Source organism: Plectropomus leopardus, chromosome 4 (assembly GCF_008729295.1).
Source record: "Plectropomus leopardus isolate mb chromosome 4, YSFRI_Pleo_2.0, whole genome shotgun sequence".
In the NCBI taxonomy this organism is placed as follows: Eukaryota; Metazoa; Chordata; class Actinopteri; order Perciformes; family Serranidae; genus Plectropomus; species Plectropomus leopardus.
This window is the reverse complement of record NC_056466.1, coordinates 18,655,724-18,674,204: the sequence shown is the minus strand read 5'-3', so window position 1 is coordinate 18,674,204 and position 18,481 is coordinate 18,655,724. Positions and strand designations below refer to the sequence as shown.

Below are 18,481 nucleotides of genomic sequence, written 5' to 3'. Positions count from 1 at the left end.
GTACATGCAAAACTATTTTGTGTTTGTGTCTCATCTGTCTCTGACACTGGTGAAGAAACTGCTCAACTTCTTGTCACATAGCTTTCAAATTAAGTTTTGTGTTATGTGATTTTGTGCAGCATTTTTCTCCTCCAAGATAACAAGCAGAGAGCAGGCTCTCATCTAGATTATAATGAGCCACAATAGAGCTCACAGTTATTGATGATAAACACCCCACGTGTTCCCGTCATCTTAAGTTTCATCTTCATTTTGACTCAAAGCTGTTAGGCTGGTTGACAAACGGATGGGTAGATAATGTCATAAATCTACTGCATTTTTTTCTACCCTAAAAGACAAAGAGTTTGATGACGGAGATGCCATGGGAGGAATTTGGGGTTTGGTGTCTTCAACATCAAACTAGCAACCCTACGTTTAATGGTTTTACCTCCTGAGCCACAGCTGTTCCAAGTTCATCGATTTGACACTTGGTTTTGTGGTTAACTGTTTTTTTTCTTTCGTTTTTATATGTAGTTCATTCTATTAACTTTATTTTTTGTGCTTTTGAATGCACATTGAGTTAACTTGCAATGAAATGTTAATAGAAACTATATTACTCTGCCATAACCCCCTTTAAACAATATTTTGAGATACCTTTAATATTGAGACAAAATGTGAAAAACATTTTTAAAAAGTCTGTGTGCAGTACTTCCTCTTACTGTGGGTGTTTGTTGTTTTTCTGTGTGTTTCAGAGGCAGCTGCTTGGCATTGAAGCCCCGGCTTCTGTGGAACTGACTGGGTGGAGGAAATACTTTAATAGCTACACTCTGCAGGGTCGCAGAAATGTAATTAACACACAAATACATGCACAGGCTTCATTCAATATTAACATTTACATGTTTACATATGAAAAGAATAATTTACCCATGAAATGAACATTTTTATGTCAGTCATGCTGTGTTGTCTTGAATTAGTGATGAAAACGATGTTTTCTCGCATGCCTCCATGGAGAAGGCCAAACGTATTAATTTGTTGATTAATTGTAGACCACTTTTAACAATAGCAAAACTATATCAAAACATCAGTTTAAGAAACTATCAACAGGATTCATGCAGAATAATCCAAGCCTCATTTATGTAGTCATATGACCAAACGTGCATTTTCACTTAACCTGACTATTTAAGTCTGGCTTTGAAAAGAGCAAAGAGTCACTTTCAGTTCAGTTTTTAAAGTTACGTTTCAGAGAAAGTGCATGTGAAAGTACTGAGCATATTCCTTTAACTCCTCTCAGTTTGTAACATGTTCGTTGTCACTCTCTTACAGTGTGTGTTAGCTACATATGGGATCCTTGCTGTAACCGCAGCTGCCTACTGGATGCACAGACAAAACAAAAAAGAAAACCAGACGTCCAACTCCACAGCCTGAAATATCAACCTCGTACAGTGATGTATTCACTAATGATTAATTATGAAGTGAAGAAATCGAAGGAAATGTTGTGACACTACATCTGAATGTGAGAAAGTTTGAAATTGTTAATAAAATAAAATTGCTGTCTGATCATCATGCAGTGATATTATGAGAAATCACACTGGTTGCCATGGCATCCTTGAGTGTATGTGTGTGTACGTGTGTGCACTTGTATTAATGTGTGTGCAGTAAGACTGTTTTCCCACAAGGTGTCCCATCTGCTGTTGAAGAAACAGCAACCCAACCACAACTTTATGTTTTCTTTAATTTAATATTCTATTTTTCCATAATAAATCCCCTTTTAATTGTTTCGGAGAGTTAAGGTGGTCAAAAATTTATAAACCATTTTGTAAGACATATGTAGACATATGAAGGGCATACAGAGGACTACGATTTGCTTTATGCAAGTTTTGACAGACAGTGCTGCCCCTCTGAGTTTCAGAGCATCTGCAAACATTTACTAGATTTAGTCTTTTTTTTTTTTAGAGTTAGAATGCTTTATGGATGCACCCAAGATCATGTCCAAACTTGTAGATATTGTTGTAGTGAGGCAGCAGATTGCCAGCATGTAGAAAAACTACAGTGGTGGATGCAAAAATGCACATCACATACAATTTTCTTACTCCAAAAATACGAGACTATATTGCATTGTGGTATACGGGAGTAAAATGTAGGATACATCACACGTACACTCAAATTTGCTGTGCATTGTGGGTATTTTATAGTACACTATATAGTGGATGAAATTAACCTTTTTTTAAGTCTTTTTTAAGCCACATTCTGCAAATGTTACAACAGTAAAAGTGAAAAAATAGTGCAGGCTCTAAACTGGCCTGCCAGCAGTCCAAACCTGTCTCCCATTGAAAATGTGTGGAGCATTATGAAGCACAAAATACAACAAAGGAGACCCCGGACTGTTGAGCAACCAAAGTCGTCCATCAAGCAAGAATAGCAAAGAATTCCACTTACAAGGCTTCAACAATTAGTGTCCTCAGTTACCAAATGCTTATTGAGTGTCGTTAAAAGGAAAGCTGATGTAACACAGTGGTAAACATGCCCCTGTCCCAGCTTTTTTGGAACGTGTTGTAGGCATCAAATTCAAAAGTGAATATTTGAAAAAAAAAAAAAAAACAATAAACAATAAAGTTTATCAATTTTAGCATTAAATATCTTGTCTTTGTAGTGAGTTCAATTGAATATAGGTTTAAAAAGGATTTGCATTTGCATTTGCATTGTATTCTGTTTTCATTTAGGTTTTACACAACGTCCCAACTTCATTGGAATTGGGGTTTGTACTATGTTGCTGACACATTTCCATCACTTAATATTTCACATTCATTATGACTTGCAGAAGTGCTTTGCATAGTTCTGTAATCACTGAGCATTCAAAAGTTAATGCATGAAATTCTTTCACTCTTGCACATTGAATGCATTTGAACTGTGCAATTATGTGCGTGCACTTCAAGCCATTACACATTTAAAATATATAGAAATAATGCACACGCACGTAAACACAGAAAAATGCACAAACACTGATCGTACATCACGTGATTTACAATAAGAAGCGGTTGAAGTGAAAGTAAAGGCTGCATTCGAAAGCGAAAGTTACCCGAACGAGTTTGTGTGCGTGCTCCTGCCCCGCCCCCTGCAGAGCATAGCCTGTAACCAAAAGTAAGATGTTTCTTCATGTGAAGATCTGCGAGCTCCAGCAGCAAAGAAGCCGAGTGACGCTCCTCACTGCTGGTCGGACTCAACGAGGCTCAGTCACTGCAAGTAAGTGAGCTTTGTGTTTAATAATACATAGGCGGTTTAATGCAAAAGTTTACCGTGCGCCACCTTCATTCATCTGAACTCAACAAGTGCCAAACTACAATCCAGAAACACACAATTTAATCTGAACTGGACGCTTTCACTTAATGCTGCACTGGACGATTGATTGGAAGCAAATGAACTCTTCCGTTAGATGGAACTTTTTTTCAGCTTTTGTTTGCAACAATATTCGGATGCATTTTACATATTGTGAACCCCAAGTGAAACAGTTGCTTTGGGGGTTACAGTGCTGATTGACAGCCTTAAAGAGGTCCTATTATGTTCATTTTCGGGGTTGTATTTATATTTTGACTGTCTCCTAGTATAGGTTTACATGCTTTAATGTTCAAAAACGTATTATTCTTTTTATACTGCCCCAGCATACCACATATCCATGCACTGCTGCACTGCAACTAAAATGACTGAAAACAAAAAAACAGTTCTACATTGTTCAACCAACGTGGATTTCTCAACCGTCAAACTGAAAGTTAAACTTTGTTCTCATTGTGTAATTTCAAATTGAATTGAATTTAATTTATGATAGAATATACTATAACAATAAAATCTCCTGTAATAACAAAGACAGATCGCACTGTGTGATATTGTGAGTTGAGGAAAAAGATATAGAGTTACATGACTGACTGTAAAGCGAGAACAGTGTGAAGCCTTCCTCTCCACAAAGAGGTGATCAATAAAGATTATATGATTTGGGATGAGATTAGGAAAGTAAAATGTTTGGAGAAGCAGCAACACAGTGTGATATTGATAGTCGCTCTTTACAATTTTAGCAATGAGATAAAACCAAAAAAAGTATAAAGAAAAAAGAAGGCAAAGAGAAATAAAGAACAACAAGAAAATGTTATTCTGAAGCAGTATATCATCTTGTAAATGAGTTGTTAAGCATGTAAAGCAGTATAATATAAGTAACAAATAATATATTGAATATTACAAGTTATTTACAAAGCACTTCTTTAAATAACAAATAATGTGTTCTGTATAACAAAAGCAAAATGTTACAAATCCATTACAATATCAAAACAGAAAGACACAACATCCTACTTAGGCCTATATCTTTAAGTAAGTTTTTTACTACTTAGAAAGTCTAGACCTACTTATTAAGTTTTTTGACTCTTATATTGTGTTTTTATTTGAAGTTTGCTGCTTTTATTTATTATTTTAAGAAACTTTGTTCTGGAAAGGAGCTTTATAGATAAACTTTATTTACTTTTAATGAGAAACTACAGTGAGAGCAAATAAACTTCCTTTTATATATTTTTACAAAAAAACACGTAGAGCTATGCAGAGGAAATCCACATTTTTTTTAATTTTTTTTCTTTTTGTCTCCTTGCTTGACTTAGAAAGTGAAACCATTTTTTTGCTACTATTAACTTAGTCATATCTGCCCTCCCCAGTGATTGATGATACACAAACATGCGGTTTATTATCAGCCACATGACCTGACTACACACTGGAAAAACACACACACACACACACACATGCACACACAGACTCGATTCATCCGTTGCAATAAATGCGATAAGGTTGAAGCTGCTATAATGGATTATTTTATGATTTGTATTAAATGAGAATGTGAAAGAAGTCGTTTTTACTCATGAACCTACGCAGAATTTTTACCTGAATCTGCAGCACCGCTGTCAACTTTTAATGAGTTTCAGTTCATTGTTTTGCTGTCTGGCTGCAACTTAACTGTTCTGACTATATACTATATACTATAAAGTGACATTTTCAGACTCAGCAGGCAGCTGTTTATAGCAGAAAAGCTCTAAAATCCACTTTACACTATCTGATAGTACACTATGATCTGTTTTTTCCTTTTTTCCTTCAGTTAACTGTTTTAGCTTGGTGGAAGGGCTGAGGGAGAAGGGGTCAGTAAATATTTAACATTTAGCCTACTTCCCAAATATTTGATCGTCCTCGAAATCCACATAAACCTCTCTTCACATTGACATAAATTTGATCTTCCACACACACAGAAAAGTCACTTTTAAAGCCAATTCATCTTTTGATCCCAGTATTTCCTTATTTTGAGATGGTGTTGAAGAACACCAGGGTTTTAATTACATGTGTTTTAACAACACGGACAACAGTGTGGGCAAAACAGCATCACTAATCTTTAATCTTTTAACAAAATATTCTCTGGAGTAGCGCAACTAAAAACAAAAAAATGAAACTTTTACTGCCCCGCAATCAAGGCTAGTGGGTAAGGGAGATTAAATTCTAATTCAAATTCTCCCCCTCCACTGACACCTCCAAGAAAAATCTTAAGACATACATGTTTTCAGCGTCCTTTGGTTGCCCCTAATGGGTTTGATATGTTAGTGTTTTAGAATCTTTTTACATATGTTAATGATCTTTCCAGTTTTATTCTGTTTTTTGTGTGTGTGCATATCATATTGCTATTTTGTTGTTATTGTGCCTGTTTAAGTTTTATCTCTGTTTGACATTCATTTTCATTTTTTTCAGCATTTTGCTCAACTGTGACGTTTAAAGGTGCTATATAAATAAACTTGATTTGATTTATTTTGAAAAACCATCTGTCTCTATGTTAGCATGTTGTTCCCCGTAGAGCCTATTTGTAACCGAAAACCTAAAGACGATATCGTCATGTCACCTCTTCAACTAATACACACTCAACTATCCTGCTGTTATTACAGATATGTGAACTAATCACAGATATCAGCCTCGCTCATGGACTCACAGCAGTTCGACACTGTCGAAAGAATAAAGGGGAAACACTGCTGCTCAGCAGTAAACAGCAGACAGACAAAGTTAGCAATTCGCCGGTGAACACAGTGAAGCATTTAGCAGATAAACATCCAGATATTTCCCTCAGGAGGTGGTGGAGACTAAAACCGAGTTACGAGAGTGACTATATGACTTACATTCATCAGGTGGACACAAAAATCTGTTATTGCAGGTTTAAGCTGATGAGAAATGCAATGAAGTTGAACAAAAGATTTTTTTAACTGTGATTGTTAATTTTTGTGTGTTTCAGCTCATCGAATCCTTCAGTGACAGTCCTTCACAGACAGATGACCGCAGACACATGTTAATAAATTCTGATTAAAATCTCAAACTGTTGTTTAAAGCAACATGGAAAGAAGACCACACAGCAGATGAGCCACCAGAAAGGAGCAAGTGATGGAGGATATGCCAGTGAAAAGTGGAGGAACTGGTGCAACAGGTGGTCAAAAGGAGGATTCTCCTTTGTAGGATGGTCAGAGACAATCTTGATAGAACAGTAGTTCAGAGCAGAAAACAGAACCATACAGCTGTGACACAGAACCAAAGTAACCCCCCCGAGGAATCAGCACGACCAAAACGAGCCCAGAGCCCAAAGCGAGTTCAAACAGAGAGTCAAGAGCCGACAGAGACGCAGTTAGATCTACTGCAGTGGAAAAAACTACAGGAAGAACCTGAGTCCTGGTGCCAGGTTAGTGCTCAACGTTTGCCCACTAAAAATCACAGTTTGTGGATTTTATGCTTTGGGATGTTGATTTTTAAACAGTGCACAGATGGCCGGAGAGAGATAAAGTCCAAAATCAAACAACAGGATTTCATTCTTAAATGTGACAACCGATGGTGGAGGAAGTGCTCAGATCTTTTACTAAAAGTGAAAATAACAATACAATAGAAATACTCGGTTATATGTAAAAGTCCTGAATTTACAATTTTGCATGAGTAAAAGTATCAACCTCAAAATATAAATAAAGAAATACTTCACCCTCAAAATGATCATTTGTATATCAGTCAGTCATGCCATGTTGTCAGGGACTCATGAAGAAAACACTGCCTCCATGGAAAACGGCAAATGCATCAATTTGCTGCATTAAAAACATCAAAACTATTAAAGTTATCAATATTTATCTATTAGATTTTTGCTAAAACGTTTCTATTTAAAACTGAACTGAAAGTGATACTAAACTATGTTCTCTTCAAAGCCAGACTCCACTGCTAAGGTTTTTTGGTTTTGTTTGGGTTTTTTTTTTTTTTTTTTGCAAAAATGCATGTGTATAGAAAATACTGAGAAATGACTAGATAACTGAGACTCAGGTTTTTCATATGACTTGCGTGAAAGTTTGCAAATGGATGTTTTGATGTAGTTTTGTTGTTCATAAATGCAGCCCCCAGTCGATGAATTAATATGTTAAAATATGTTAAAGTGTTGCTTTAAAGTGCCAAGAAAAAAAATTCAATTTTAGAGTAATATCGCTGCATTATAATTATTGATGCATTAGTATGTACAACATCTTAATGTTTCAGCTGGTAATGGTGAAACAACTTTATATACTCTACTTGTTTTAGGGTATGTTATGATAATACATCATAATTCATTAGTTTATAAGATTTTCTATTAAATATCTGAACCTGCAAGGTAATTAATATTGGTCATTGTGCCAGCCAGAGACTCTAAAACAGGATAAAAGCAAGAGTAACACTTACAATAACACAACAAACATGAAAATACAGGTGTTATAGTTTTTACACTGCTTCAAAATCAGAACCTGTAGTTTCTACTTTGTTAAGAGGGATGAAACTCCTAATTATTTGTGATAAATATGAGTTGTTCACATCAGTGTCTTTCATGTGCACGGTGCCTCTGCAGTGAATCTGCAAATAAGCACTCACAAATCTCTGTAGTTATCACTGCATCATCGTTTGGACACTCAACTTGAAAAAGTCAAATATCTGGGTTTATCTCTTGAGTTTGAATGTTGGCATGAAAACTTTTTTGTCCCTTTTTTTCTGACAAATCTGACAGTTTGAACACAGAACCTGAAATGTACAAGTTTCCTCACAAAGCGTCCACAACACTGCGGAGCATTATTATTTCAATATTAACATTACTATCACATTATTAATATTTTTACTCAAAAATTATGGCACAGATACTGAACCTGCTGTGCCTGGGGGCCACTTTTGCAAAACAACAGGAGGCCAGGGTCCAGTCTCTAAGATTTGAGGACATTCAGGGCTTTGCCCAGACTTTTGTTGGGAAGGACCCTCCCCTGGAAGTTTTATTTTGATAAACAGGCTCTATTTTTTTATTCTCTTTATGCACTCTGGCACCTTATTTACAGCCAAAGTACAAAAAAATCCCATGGTGAATCCACTCATTTTAATTGTAAATTAGAAAATCATCAGCAGGTCAACTGGCACCCTCTTGCAGGACCAGATAAGTTGAATATCACTACAATAGAGAATCTCTTAAAATGATGCAGATAATAAGTAATATATATAAAAGAACCGTGGGTGGTAGAAATACAAGAACTGGGTTAAAACTAGATTTTGTTTCGTTTTGTTTTTGTTAATGCACAAGCAACTCAAAATAATTTCTCGTTTCTGATACTTTATGATAGATAATGTATTTGAAGCTTGACTACAGAGAGTACTCTGCTTTTCTGTCCCGGCTGTGACAATGTTCTGTGAACTGTGAATTACAGATGTTACCCGAAAGTGAATTTTGCAATAACTTTAATTATATACAGTATGTTTATATAGTTTATTTCTAATACCTTCTCTGTTGTAGCTATTCAGTGGATCTGATGCTGAGAGCTTGCCCACACACCTCCGTCCATTCAGCAGTGCAGCAGAGTACAAACTAGTGAAACGTACTTTCCAGCAGCTCCAACACAGTGGTTACTACTGGGGATCAATGACCATGGAGGAGGCACACGCAATACTCACAAAGGCACCACTGGGCACCTTTCTCATCAGGTAATCCACCACCTTTGTTTAAAAAGTTTTAGTGTTGCTGTATCTGTTCGATTGATGTTGCTTTTGTCCGCAACTTTTAATGCTTTTTCCTCTTTCCTCTTGTGACAATTTGATTCCCTCTTCAATGGGATTGATTCGATTAAAAATAGGATGAATAGAAAAAAATTTGTTTTAAAAAAAAGTGTTTTAAATTTCACCCAGTGTCGCTTATTTATTATGTAAATCCTGTTTTGTGAACAACTCAGTCTAATTATATCATGATCAATCATGTCCACTAATGGAAGAGTTTGGGATATTGCACAATTTATTTTATGTTACGATAATTTCCCTATTTCTCATTTTCTACCTATTTTTTTAGTCAGATTCTTAAAAGGTCAAAATAGGGCAAGGTTTACAGGGTTTGCAGAATTTACAACGCATTTATTTATTTGTGCAGCTGCGCCATGATTAAAACATCTGCCGGCACATATTGATTTTATATTTTTGAAGCTTGACCTTTCATTAGGAGTGCTATTTAAACATATATACCATTTGGTTATTCATTACCCACACTCTAAGAATGTAGAGCATACTCTGGGCACAGACGGAGGAACAGAAAAGTTTGCTTTCACTCACCTCTGCAACAGCTGCTCCTCTAATCCATCGATCTACAGCTATGACCGAATTTGAATAATCAATTACCCACCCCTTGAGTCCACGACTAAAACGCCTCAAACTGCTGCTAAAGCAGGGAAAACACCTGTGCTATGTTCACAGACCCACAAAACCCCAAAATTTGAGAGAGGCGACACAGAATGATAAACGATAAAGAAGGGACACACACACACACACACACACACACACACATAAGTGAGTCATCGGCTACCGCCACACATAGATTGTAATTCCGTGGGAAACACAATGTTGTCATACTGCCCTTTTTTTCTATTGCGAGCCCCATGAAAAAAGCAGTACACAAAAAAATAAATAACATTGAGTGATCTTAAAGTGACTGTATGTGTACTGCTGTGTTGTTGCAGAGATAGCGTCCAGCCAGATGTTTTCTTCACTCTGAGTTACCAAAGTGATGACGGCCCGACTAGTGTTCGTGTTCAGCTGAACAACCTGCTCTTCAGTCTGTATGGCAGCCACAGGACTTTTGCTTCACTCTTTGCTCTGCTCACGTATTACACCAGCTCATCCTGTAAGCTGACGGCACCTTATCGCAAGCAGCGTCCAGAGCACCTGAAGCAGATGTGCAGGAGGGCCATTATACGCACGCATGGAGCAGAGAAAATAGGCACCTTACCTGGACTCAGCACTCAAGTTAAAGACTATGTTCATGCGTACCCTTGTTGTATATAGACATGAGTGGACAGGGTGCCTGTCGCTGTATGTTGTTTATGTTTACTCTGTATTTGTGTTATTTTTATTTCTTTTAAATAACAAAAATACAGCTCGATCTGCTAGTTGTTCAGTGGCTATTTGCACACATTATCACAATGTTTTACAGAGTACTCATGGTACATGTTATTACTTTTTGTTTAATAGAAAATCCTGTGTTATTGCTCCACCAGTGCCTCTATGATACATATCAGTTGTAACATCCATTAAAATGTAAACTTTGCTGCTGGTTAAAGCTGCATTTATTAGGGGCAAAAAAACATCAAAACAGGCTGACATATCACTATTTTATTATAATGTCCTCCTGCAAACCAAGCTTTTGTTTCGTATGCAATTTTAATTTTGCCTAGCTATTTTGGGTTGGTATGACCTGAGAAGCATAAAAAAACTAAGCAACGTCTTCGATCTGGAAATTCTTTTTGAAAAAACAATGTGCACCCAATGTCCCCATATGGGAATATGCTGGGGGGAGGGCATTTTTAATCTCTATTGTGGTATGAAGTATATAACTATTTATTTCAAATGCCTGTAAATCAAAATTGCAGGCAGTGTAACCTATTTAAAGATTTGTGATTAGTATAGTTTTTTTTTTAGCTCAGTATGATTTTTTTTCTTGCTGTATGCTAGCAAGGAGTGGCCTTTTTGTCTGTAGGAGCAGTCTGTCACAACTGCTGCAAAAATGCAATTAAAGTTTGAGTACTTCCTAATTAACAGTATTGTAGCTTAAAATTGCTTAAGTGTATAAACTTTGTCTGCTTTAACCACTAAAGTCATTAAGCATAAATAAACATGTAGACTATAAAATGTAATGCTTAGTGCCTCGTCCACTTTTTTGGATGTAGAACCATGGGCCTTAGGAAGTGCGCCGGGCTTTGAAGCCAATTTTTGTAGTAGTCAAACAGTGGAATTGCAACTTCCGAGCCCCTCACATGATGTCAGCTGGGAGAGAGAGGTGGAATGACACACAACATAGAGCTGCAAGTCAGCTTCGAGCTTTAGGTTGACGCAAAGGCCTCAATTTATGAGGGGTGCACTCTCTACCTGCTAAGCTAGACGTCGCCCCATCAAGCCTCTTGTTAGTGCTTTACATCAACACTGACTTATTTTTGTACGTTATTGTTTTTTTCAGCACAGCACACACCCAAAAGCTGCTTAGAATTCTTATAGTATACATTATCATTTTTCAGCATGCACAAACCACATACCAAAAAGCTGCTTCGAATTTGCATGGCATTAGAATACAATTTTGTTTTAAATCTCACTTAAATTTCTGTTTATCTGTAACCAAACTCAGTTGTTGTGGGAGGGCTGAAGGTCCACATAGTGAGTAAATCCGTCCATGTTTAACTCTCAACTGAAAAACTGTCTGCTAATGCTATCAGACAGGCTGTGTCTCAATAAAAAGACACCACACACACACACACACACACACACACACACACACACACACACACACACAAACAGTTTTGATCGAGTACAGGTCTTCTGTTATCTGTTCCACTTCCTGTCCTAAATCTGACTGGCAGTGGCCCCTTTAGTCTAAATTAGCCCAGCATCAGGGACGCACACACATACACACACTTTTCCTGTCCTCAAATTATCCCTGCCTCATTAACCTTAAACAATGTTGATGTAAAACCGTCACCACTGTGACACATATAGAGGTGAGTCTGGTTTATTTATATGGCACCTTTAAACAACTAAGCAATTTAAAGTGCTATACATACGACACTAAAGGTTATTAAGAAATTATGCTCACATAGTATAAAAATACACAAGTAAGAAAAGGATTTAACCCTTTGAAAGCTGGACTGACATCAGTTTTCTTGTACTGCATTCAGATGCCTTTCACAAGCATTTAAACCTCTGAAACCAGAGCAAATTGATCTGATTTCTTTCAAAAACATGGGGGAAAGGCAAGCAGCAATTTTTGCAAGAAATGTCTTGAAAAATAAAATACATTTGTGAAATGTGAAAAAACATGACCAGAAACTAGCCCATAGTTCTAATTATTATACTTAAAAAAAATACAGAAAGAAATATTTTATTATTATTTTTTGCATGTTTGGCCATTTCTTTGTTTTCTCTTTCTGCCTTTTCCCCTTTCTATTTTTGCTATTTTTCAGGTAATTTCCTTGTAACTTTTTACTTATTTCTTGCTAATTTTGGGGGGTCATTTCTTGTTCAATTAAAGCAATTAAAGCAAGCCAATTTCACAGGTTTCAAATGATTAAAAAATAAAATGATGCGAATAAAACAAAATAAAGTGGAGACTAAATTTACACTGCAGTGCATTAACAGTGCAGAGAAAAATATGAATGAATGTTACCAGATGTAGTTTGATGAAAGGCAGTGTCGATTATTTCAGATCTGTCTATGAGTGACAGTGCTGAGAGTCTCATGGGTCCGCGCGATCCCGGACTCTGCCTATGCTGTCCCGCGCGCTGAGTGCACCTCCCGCACGCGACTGAGTACATTATTATTACGATGTCAAACGACCTCTCTTGACTTGTCCGCTCGCACGCGCGCAGACACGCGGACTGGGATTACAACAACTGGAGTGGCGCGCGCACAAATAGCTCGTGTTTATGTAATGCCATATGTGACTGTGAATGAGTGTCTGTGCGCGTGTGTGCGCGCTGGAGCTGTATGGCACTGGCGCGAGCTGCAGCGGCGACAGCGGTCACACGTTAAACATCACCGACCCGTGCGTGATTTATTCTGCGGATTGAGGGCTCGTGAGATTTCGGGGGTGCGGATTTGACCCAGTATACAGGAGGGCGCTCGAGCTCCACCGTTTTCACGCACGGCACGCACGTAGACCCGGTGAAATCGTCACGCGGACAGAATCTGTCGCGAGTGTGTTCCTGCGCAGCCGGAGAGAGCGAGGTCCGGTCGGTCGGTCGGTCGGTGTGGATCGGTAGCACCGCGTGGCGGGGAGGCAGAGCGGGGCGTGCGCTGGACTCCTGGCCGGAATCGGAGCATCCCACTCCCGGCAACATCCATCCCTCCGCGCCTCAGCTCCAGCGGGAGGCCCGGAGCGGCGGCAGGATGTAGCAGCGGATTAACGGAGGAGAGAGGGGCGCTCAGAGGAAGAGAGCGGGACCGAGCGGACCGAGGCGGGACGGAGGGGACATGGGGAAGGACCAGGAGCTGCTCCAGGCCGTGAAGACCGAGGACTTGCTGACAGCTCAGCGGCTTCTACAGAGACCTCGGCCGGGGAAAGCCAGTCAGTATCCCTCCATCCCCCTGTCACACACACACACACACACACACACACACACACACACACACACACACCACACACACACACACACACACACACACTACCTGTCATTACCAGGTCAGGACAGTGCAGGCTAAATCTGATCTGATGCCATTTAGCCTAAATGGTGCACTGTGCTTGTGCTTGTGTGTGTGTGTGTGTTGTGTGTGTGTGTGTGTGTGTGTGTGTGTGTGTGTGTGTGTAAGAGAGTGTGTGTGTTTTGTGCTATGACGTTGAGAGTGTGATAGTGATGACGTTGCACATGTGTGAGAACAGTCATCAGAATGTAATAGAAATTAGGAGGATGCTTGTCACCCATTTTCCTCCATTGACCATGTGTGTATGTGTCTGCATGAGTGCACAAAAATATGTGTGCACTCCAGAGAGGATGTGTGTATTAGAAAGTGCGTGTGTGTGTGTGTGAGGTGGAAGTAAACGAAGGTCCTACACTGCTCTCGGGACAGGGGGATTATTGGTGTGTGAAGATGCCAGATGTTAGTGGTAATAATGTGATGACCGTACACGTGCAGACATGTGCACATATGTGGTGCTCGCGTGTGTGTGTGTGTGTGTGTGTGTGTGTGTGTGTGCATGCATGTGTTTGACGTGGAGTCAGCTGGGACTTGAGGTGATAATTAGATTTCAATTACAGCCTTGAAACTGCTCTCCTCCTTTCCCATTTCATCACCAGGCCCCTCTCCATTTCTCTACTCTGAATTTGTCTCCTCTCCTCTTCTCCTTTTTTTATCCTTCCATGTTTATTTTGCTGTTCCTACCTTTCCTCTTCCTACTGCCCCTCTCCTCTCCTCTCCTCTCCTCTCCTCAACTGTTGTTTCATCTCCTCTCCTGTTCTCTCCTCACTCCACACTATTCTTTTCTCTACTCTTCTCCTTCCCTCTCATCGTCTCATTCGCTCTCCCACCCCTTGTTTCTTCTCCTCTCCTCTCCTCTATCCTCCCCTGCCTACTCCCCTCCTCTCCCCTCATCTTTCCTCCTTTCATCCTCTCCTCTCATGTTTCCTCCTCTCCCTTCTCCTCTCAGTTTCTCTTGTTTTCTTCCCTCTGTCCTCTCTGCCTCTCCTCTCTCCTCCTCTCCTCTCTCCTCCTCTCCTCCCATTATGCCCTCCTCTCTTCTTGTGTCATCTGCTCTCCTCTCCACTCCTCTCCTCTCTTCTCCTCTCCTCTCCTCTCGTCTGTTTGTCTCTGAACATTTCAGCAGTGCCATGGAAAGAAAAATGCTTCTCCTCAAATGCCAGAACAAATCAGCTCTGAGTGCTCAGTCCAGTGCACACTGACAAAGAGAAAGGGGGAGGTGGGTGATGAGGGGTGAGGAGGAGGGCTAGAATGGGAGAGAAAAAGAGTGCAGGACAGAAGGAGAGAAACTGCGAGATATGAACACAGGGATGTAAAGAGGCAGGAGGTGATGGGGAGAGGTTAAAGGGTGAGTTATAGGAGGCGTGTGTGGGTGTGTGTAACGGCATGAATCCAGGTTTATGTCTGAATAATTAAACAGGAAGTTGGGTTTCTCTGCTGGAGAACACACACACAAACACCTCTAACATACACAACTACAGGCAGGCATGCACAGAAACACACCTGACACATCAGATGTTAGTCATGTGCCTGACTGTGTTTGTATTATTGACTGTATGCTGATGATGTTTGGAGCAGCAGGTGAGAGAGCGATGCTGTAGTGGTTGTTCGCCTTCAAAATGTCATAGTCTGATGACGGATGACGAAAACAATCGAAGTGGTGCAGGGCGGTGTAAGGTCATTTCAACAAGTTCTCATCCCAACTTGTCAATAGGGTTGGATATTGTCCAGGAAAATGCCCCCTAAAATGGCAGAATTTCAATCAAAAATACTTTCAGAATACTAATACTAATACAGCAGTGGCACCTTCACAAAAGAAAAGAAACATCAAAACACTACCTGTTAGCGTTCAGCAAGTACTACATATTCTGTTGGTAAGGTACTGAAATAGATCCAGAGGTTACAAAGTATAAGAAACACAATTTATTTCACTTGCTTAATCTTTACAAAAATCGTGTAAAAATGATAATTTGCTTGCCAGGAGCAGTAACTTCCCAAAGTCTCCAGTGGCCACAAAAAACTGTTCCCGTCCAAAAAATATACTGGATCATAACTCTGAAAATAGTCGTTTTTTATACACTTTAGTTTTTGTATCTCCCAAAATGTTGAGATTTTTCTTTTTAAGTAATAAAATCTAATATATATATATATTAAGTGTAAACAGGATCTTAGAAACTTCAGAAAGTTTCTCTCATAACAAGCCCACATCAATCTCTGAACCCATCAAGTATCAGTCTGACGCAGATAAGCCTCTGGGGGGAACAGCCAATATATTTGCTGTACCCAAGGGATATTTGGGCCAAGACTTCCTCTTTCGTACACCATTAATTTCAGCTAACTCTATATGAACAGATATCTGCATATGAATGCAGATGAATAAAAAAGCTAATACAAAACGAAATCATCATCAGACAACAGCTGACTGTTTCTGAAATCACATCTCTGCCTCTTTTGCTCTCAACACCGACTGTTTACCTGCCGTTCAATTATGATTAGTCAGCATAATTTAAACTATAAATGGAAACCAAAATGCTTCCAATATCAAAATCTTGTAGCACTGCTTACAGGGTCTGCAAACGTATTATGATATATTATAGAGATTAAATGCACATTTATGCCGGAAGACTGTTTGATGGAAAATCGACTAGAAACAGCTTTTCTGCTGCCAAGAAGTCTCTGAAGCATCACGCGGGGTTAAAAGCTAGCTATACTGAGCCAGCTAAGCTAAAAACAGCAGCATGGGTAATAGCTCCACACATACACAGAAAAGCCCTAATAGCGGCTTATTGAAGAACACCACTGCCACCAATGTACCCCAGCTCCCTGAGTTCACCTAACTGGATAACCACGACAACTCACGAAGGACACACAATATAGAACAGTCTGTCACACTGACATGGACATTCAGATGGCGTGAATTTTTTAAATAGCTTTAAAGGTATACTTCAGGATTTTCAGTTAGTTTGTTAACATACTTGCCAGCTAAAGTGAAAGAAAAAGCCAATCCCACTCGTTTGGCGTTTTGCCTAAGTAAATTTGTGTTTTTCAGTGCTGTGTCTCTCGGATGCCTGCTGCTTACCGTCTGACACTTTTTATAAAGCCCCGACCTCACCTGAGTGTCATAGGGGTACAGGCCCCGAGCACAGAAAATAGGACAAAACTAATAAAAACATCGTTATGAATATAATATAAACTATTTCTACCAATAGATTCTTCTCAATCCTTCACACTGGACCTTTAAGTTTATGGTCTTGCTGCATTCAAAGGATCCACTGATTTTGTTAATCAGAGTTGAATTTTTTTTAAGTATTAAATGAATCAGTTCAGACAGAGAGATGCTGAGTCTCTGGTACACTTAAAATAGATGACATTAAAGCTAGTGGCAGCATACAGAAAGTAAGGCGTATTTCTAAACCATTTGGTAATGGTTTTCTTATCTTTGGCTCAATTGCAGTAAAGCTCTTTATCTTAGAGATATGAGAACATCCTTATCATAATTGTATCTCTTTTATGTTGGAGCAAGAAACTGAAATGGGCACTTAGTAATTTGTACAATGTGTCTACCCCTATCGACGATCCATAAGTGCCATGATACTGACCTTTTGTGGCACAGCCAGTAGTGGGTCATAAAGTATTAATGTCTGGTTTATTCCTATCACATGAAGTTTACAACTGAATCTAAACTCTGTCAACAACAACATGTTTTGCACATCAAGTGTTGACCTCCTCCTCCAAATTCTGTCATCCAACTTTAAACATTAACTGTACTAAAATGCACTCAGGGGCAGTCAGGTTGTCTGTGACTCATCAGCACTGAGCATCAGCGACCTTGGTAACACCCACAAGTTCAGTATATTGTAACCATGGGGCTGAACAAAATTGCAACTATTTTAAATGTTTAATAATAATTTGAATCATTTTTCAAGCAAATAAAAGTGCTGCAATTTGAGCTTCTCAATGTAAGTATTAGCTGATTTTTTTTGGTCTATTATGCTGATTAACTCAATATCTTTTGGTTTGGGGCTGTTAACCTGGGTTTAGGAATATTCAGCCTAGTCTTCAGAAGAAAATATTCACATTATGCATTTCTGCAAACCACAAATATGCTACATCTGCAGATTCATATGTAGGCTATCATATCAGTTTCTCTAAATTGACAAAATATATAGCTTCAGCTGAATGAGATGCCTGCCAAACTGCAGACTAACCCTCTAAATCAAGAGCAATGTTTTTTTTTTTTTTTTGCAAAAACATTGCAACCAATCTTTTAGAAACAAATTAATAACTTATAAAATCTTTTAAAATGTCAGGGTCTAACAAAGTCCTGCTACTACAACAGATTTTAAAGTATAACTATATTTCTTTTATTCATTCTAGCTCCATAAAGTGAACCCTGTCTTTATCAAAATTGTAGTCTGTCTGGTATTTATTTATTTATCTGGTATTTATTTTCAGAAAAGCGCAGAGCAGTATTTGTCACATTTAAGTGCCATTACAGTTAAAGTTAAAGTCTGTGAGTGTGATGCGTAATAAATCTTCACCCTTTGTTTCAACCTTTGTAACTCTATTTCAAAAGGTTAACTATAAAAATGAAAAGTTACAGGTTAAGTTTCAATCTTATAGTCTTGACTCCATTGGAAAGCTTTTTGCACCCTGGACTAATTAAATTAGAGCTTTTGGCCATGACGTAGTTATTATGAGCAGCACTTTAGAAAAAAACGAAAAATTGCAAGTATGACAACTTTAAAAA

The 18,481-nt window shown here is 38.7% G+C and overlaps 2 protein-coding genes and 1 long non-coding RNA gene across 3 annotated transcripts in view; all 3 read left to right on the top strand.

Annotated features, from left to right (window-relative positions):
- The window catches only part of LOC121941709 (protein kinase C beta type-like), a 74,501-nt gene that overhangs the window by 9,536 nt on the left and 46,484 nt on the right, over nt 1-18,481 (top strand). The gene's annotated exons all lie outside the window — the stretch shown is intronic.
- LOC121941711 lies at nt 68-1,564 on the top strand. The gene is made up of 2 exons (XR_006105772.1): nt 68-821; nt 1,300-1,564. It is a non-coding gene; the product is annotated as an uncharacterized LOC121941711 (long non-coding RNA).
- LOC121941710 (suppressor of cytokine signaling 1-like) lies at nt 3,126-11,183 on the top strand. Its single transcript, XM_042484562.1, has 4 exons — nt 3,126-3,216; nt 6,269-6,706; nt 8,804-8,991; nt 10,011-11,183. Exons 2-4 carry the CDS (start codon nt 6,488-6,490, stop codon nt 10,333-10,335), a joined length of 732 nt encoding a protein of 243 aa, XP_042340496.1. The 5' UTR covers nt 3,126-3,216; nt 6,269-6,487; the 3' UTR covers nt 10,336-11,183.

Excerpts from the sequence above, each read along its gene's own strand:
- LOC121941710 (XM_042484562.1), top strand. The coding sequence starts at position 6,488 with ATGGTCAGAGACAATCTTGATAGAACAGTAGTTCAGAGCAGAAAACAG. Across the intron at positions 6,707-8,803 it reads AACCTGAGTCCTGGTGCCAG|CTATTCAGTGGATCTGATGC; the intron begins GTTAGTGCTCAA and ends TCTCTGTTGTAG. Across the intron at positions 8,992-10,010 it reads CTGGGCACCTTTCTCATCAG|AGATAGCGTCCAGCCAGATG; the intron begins GTAATCCACCAC and ends GTGTTGTTGCAG.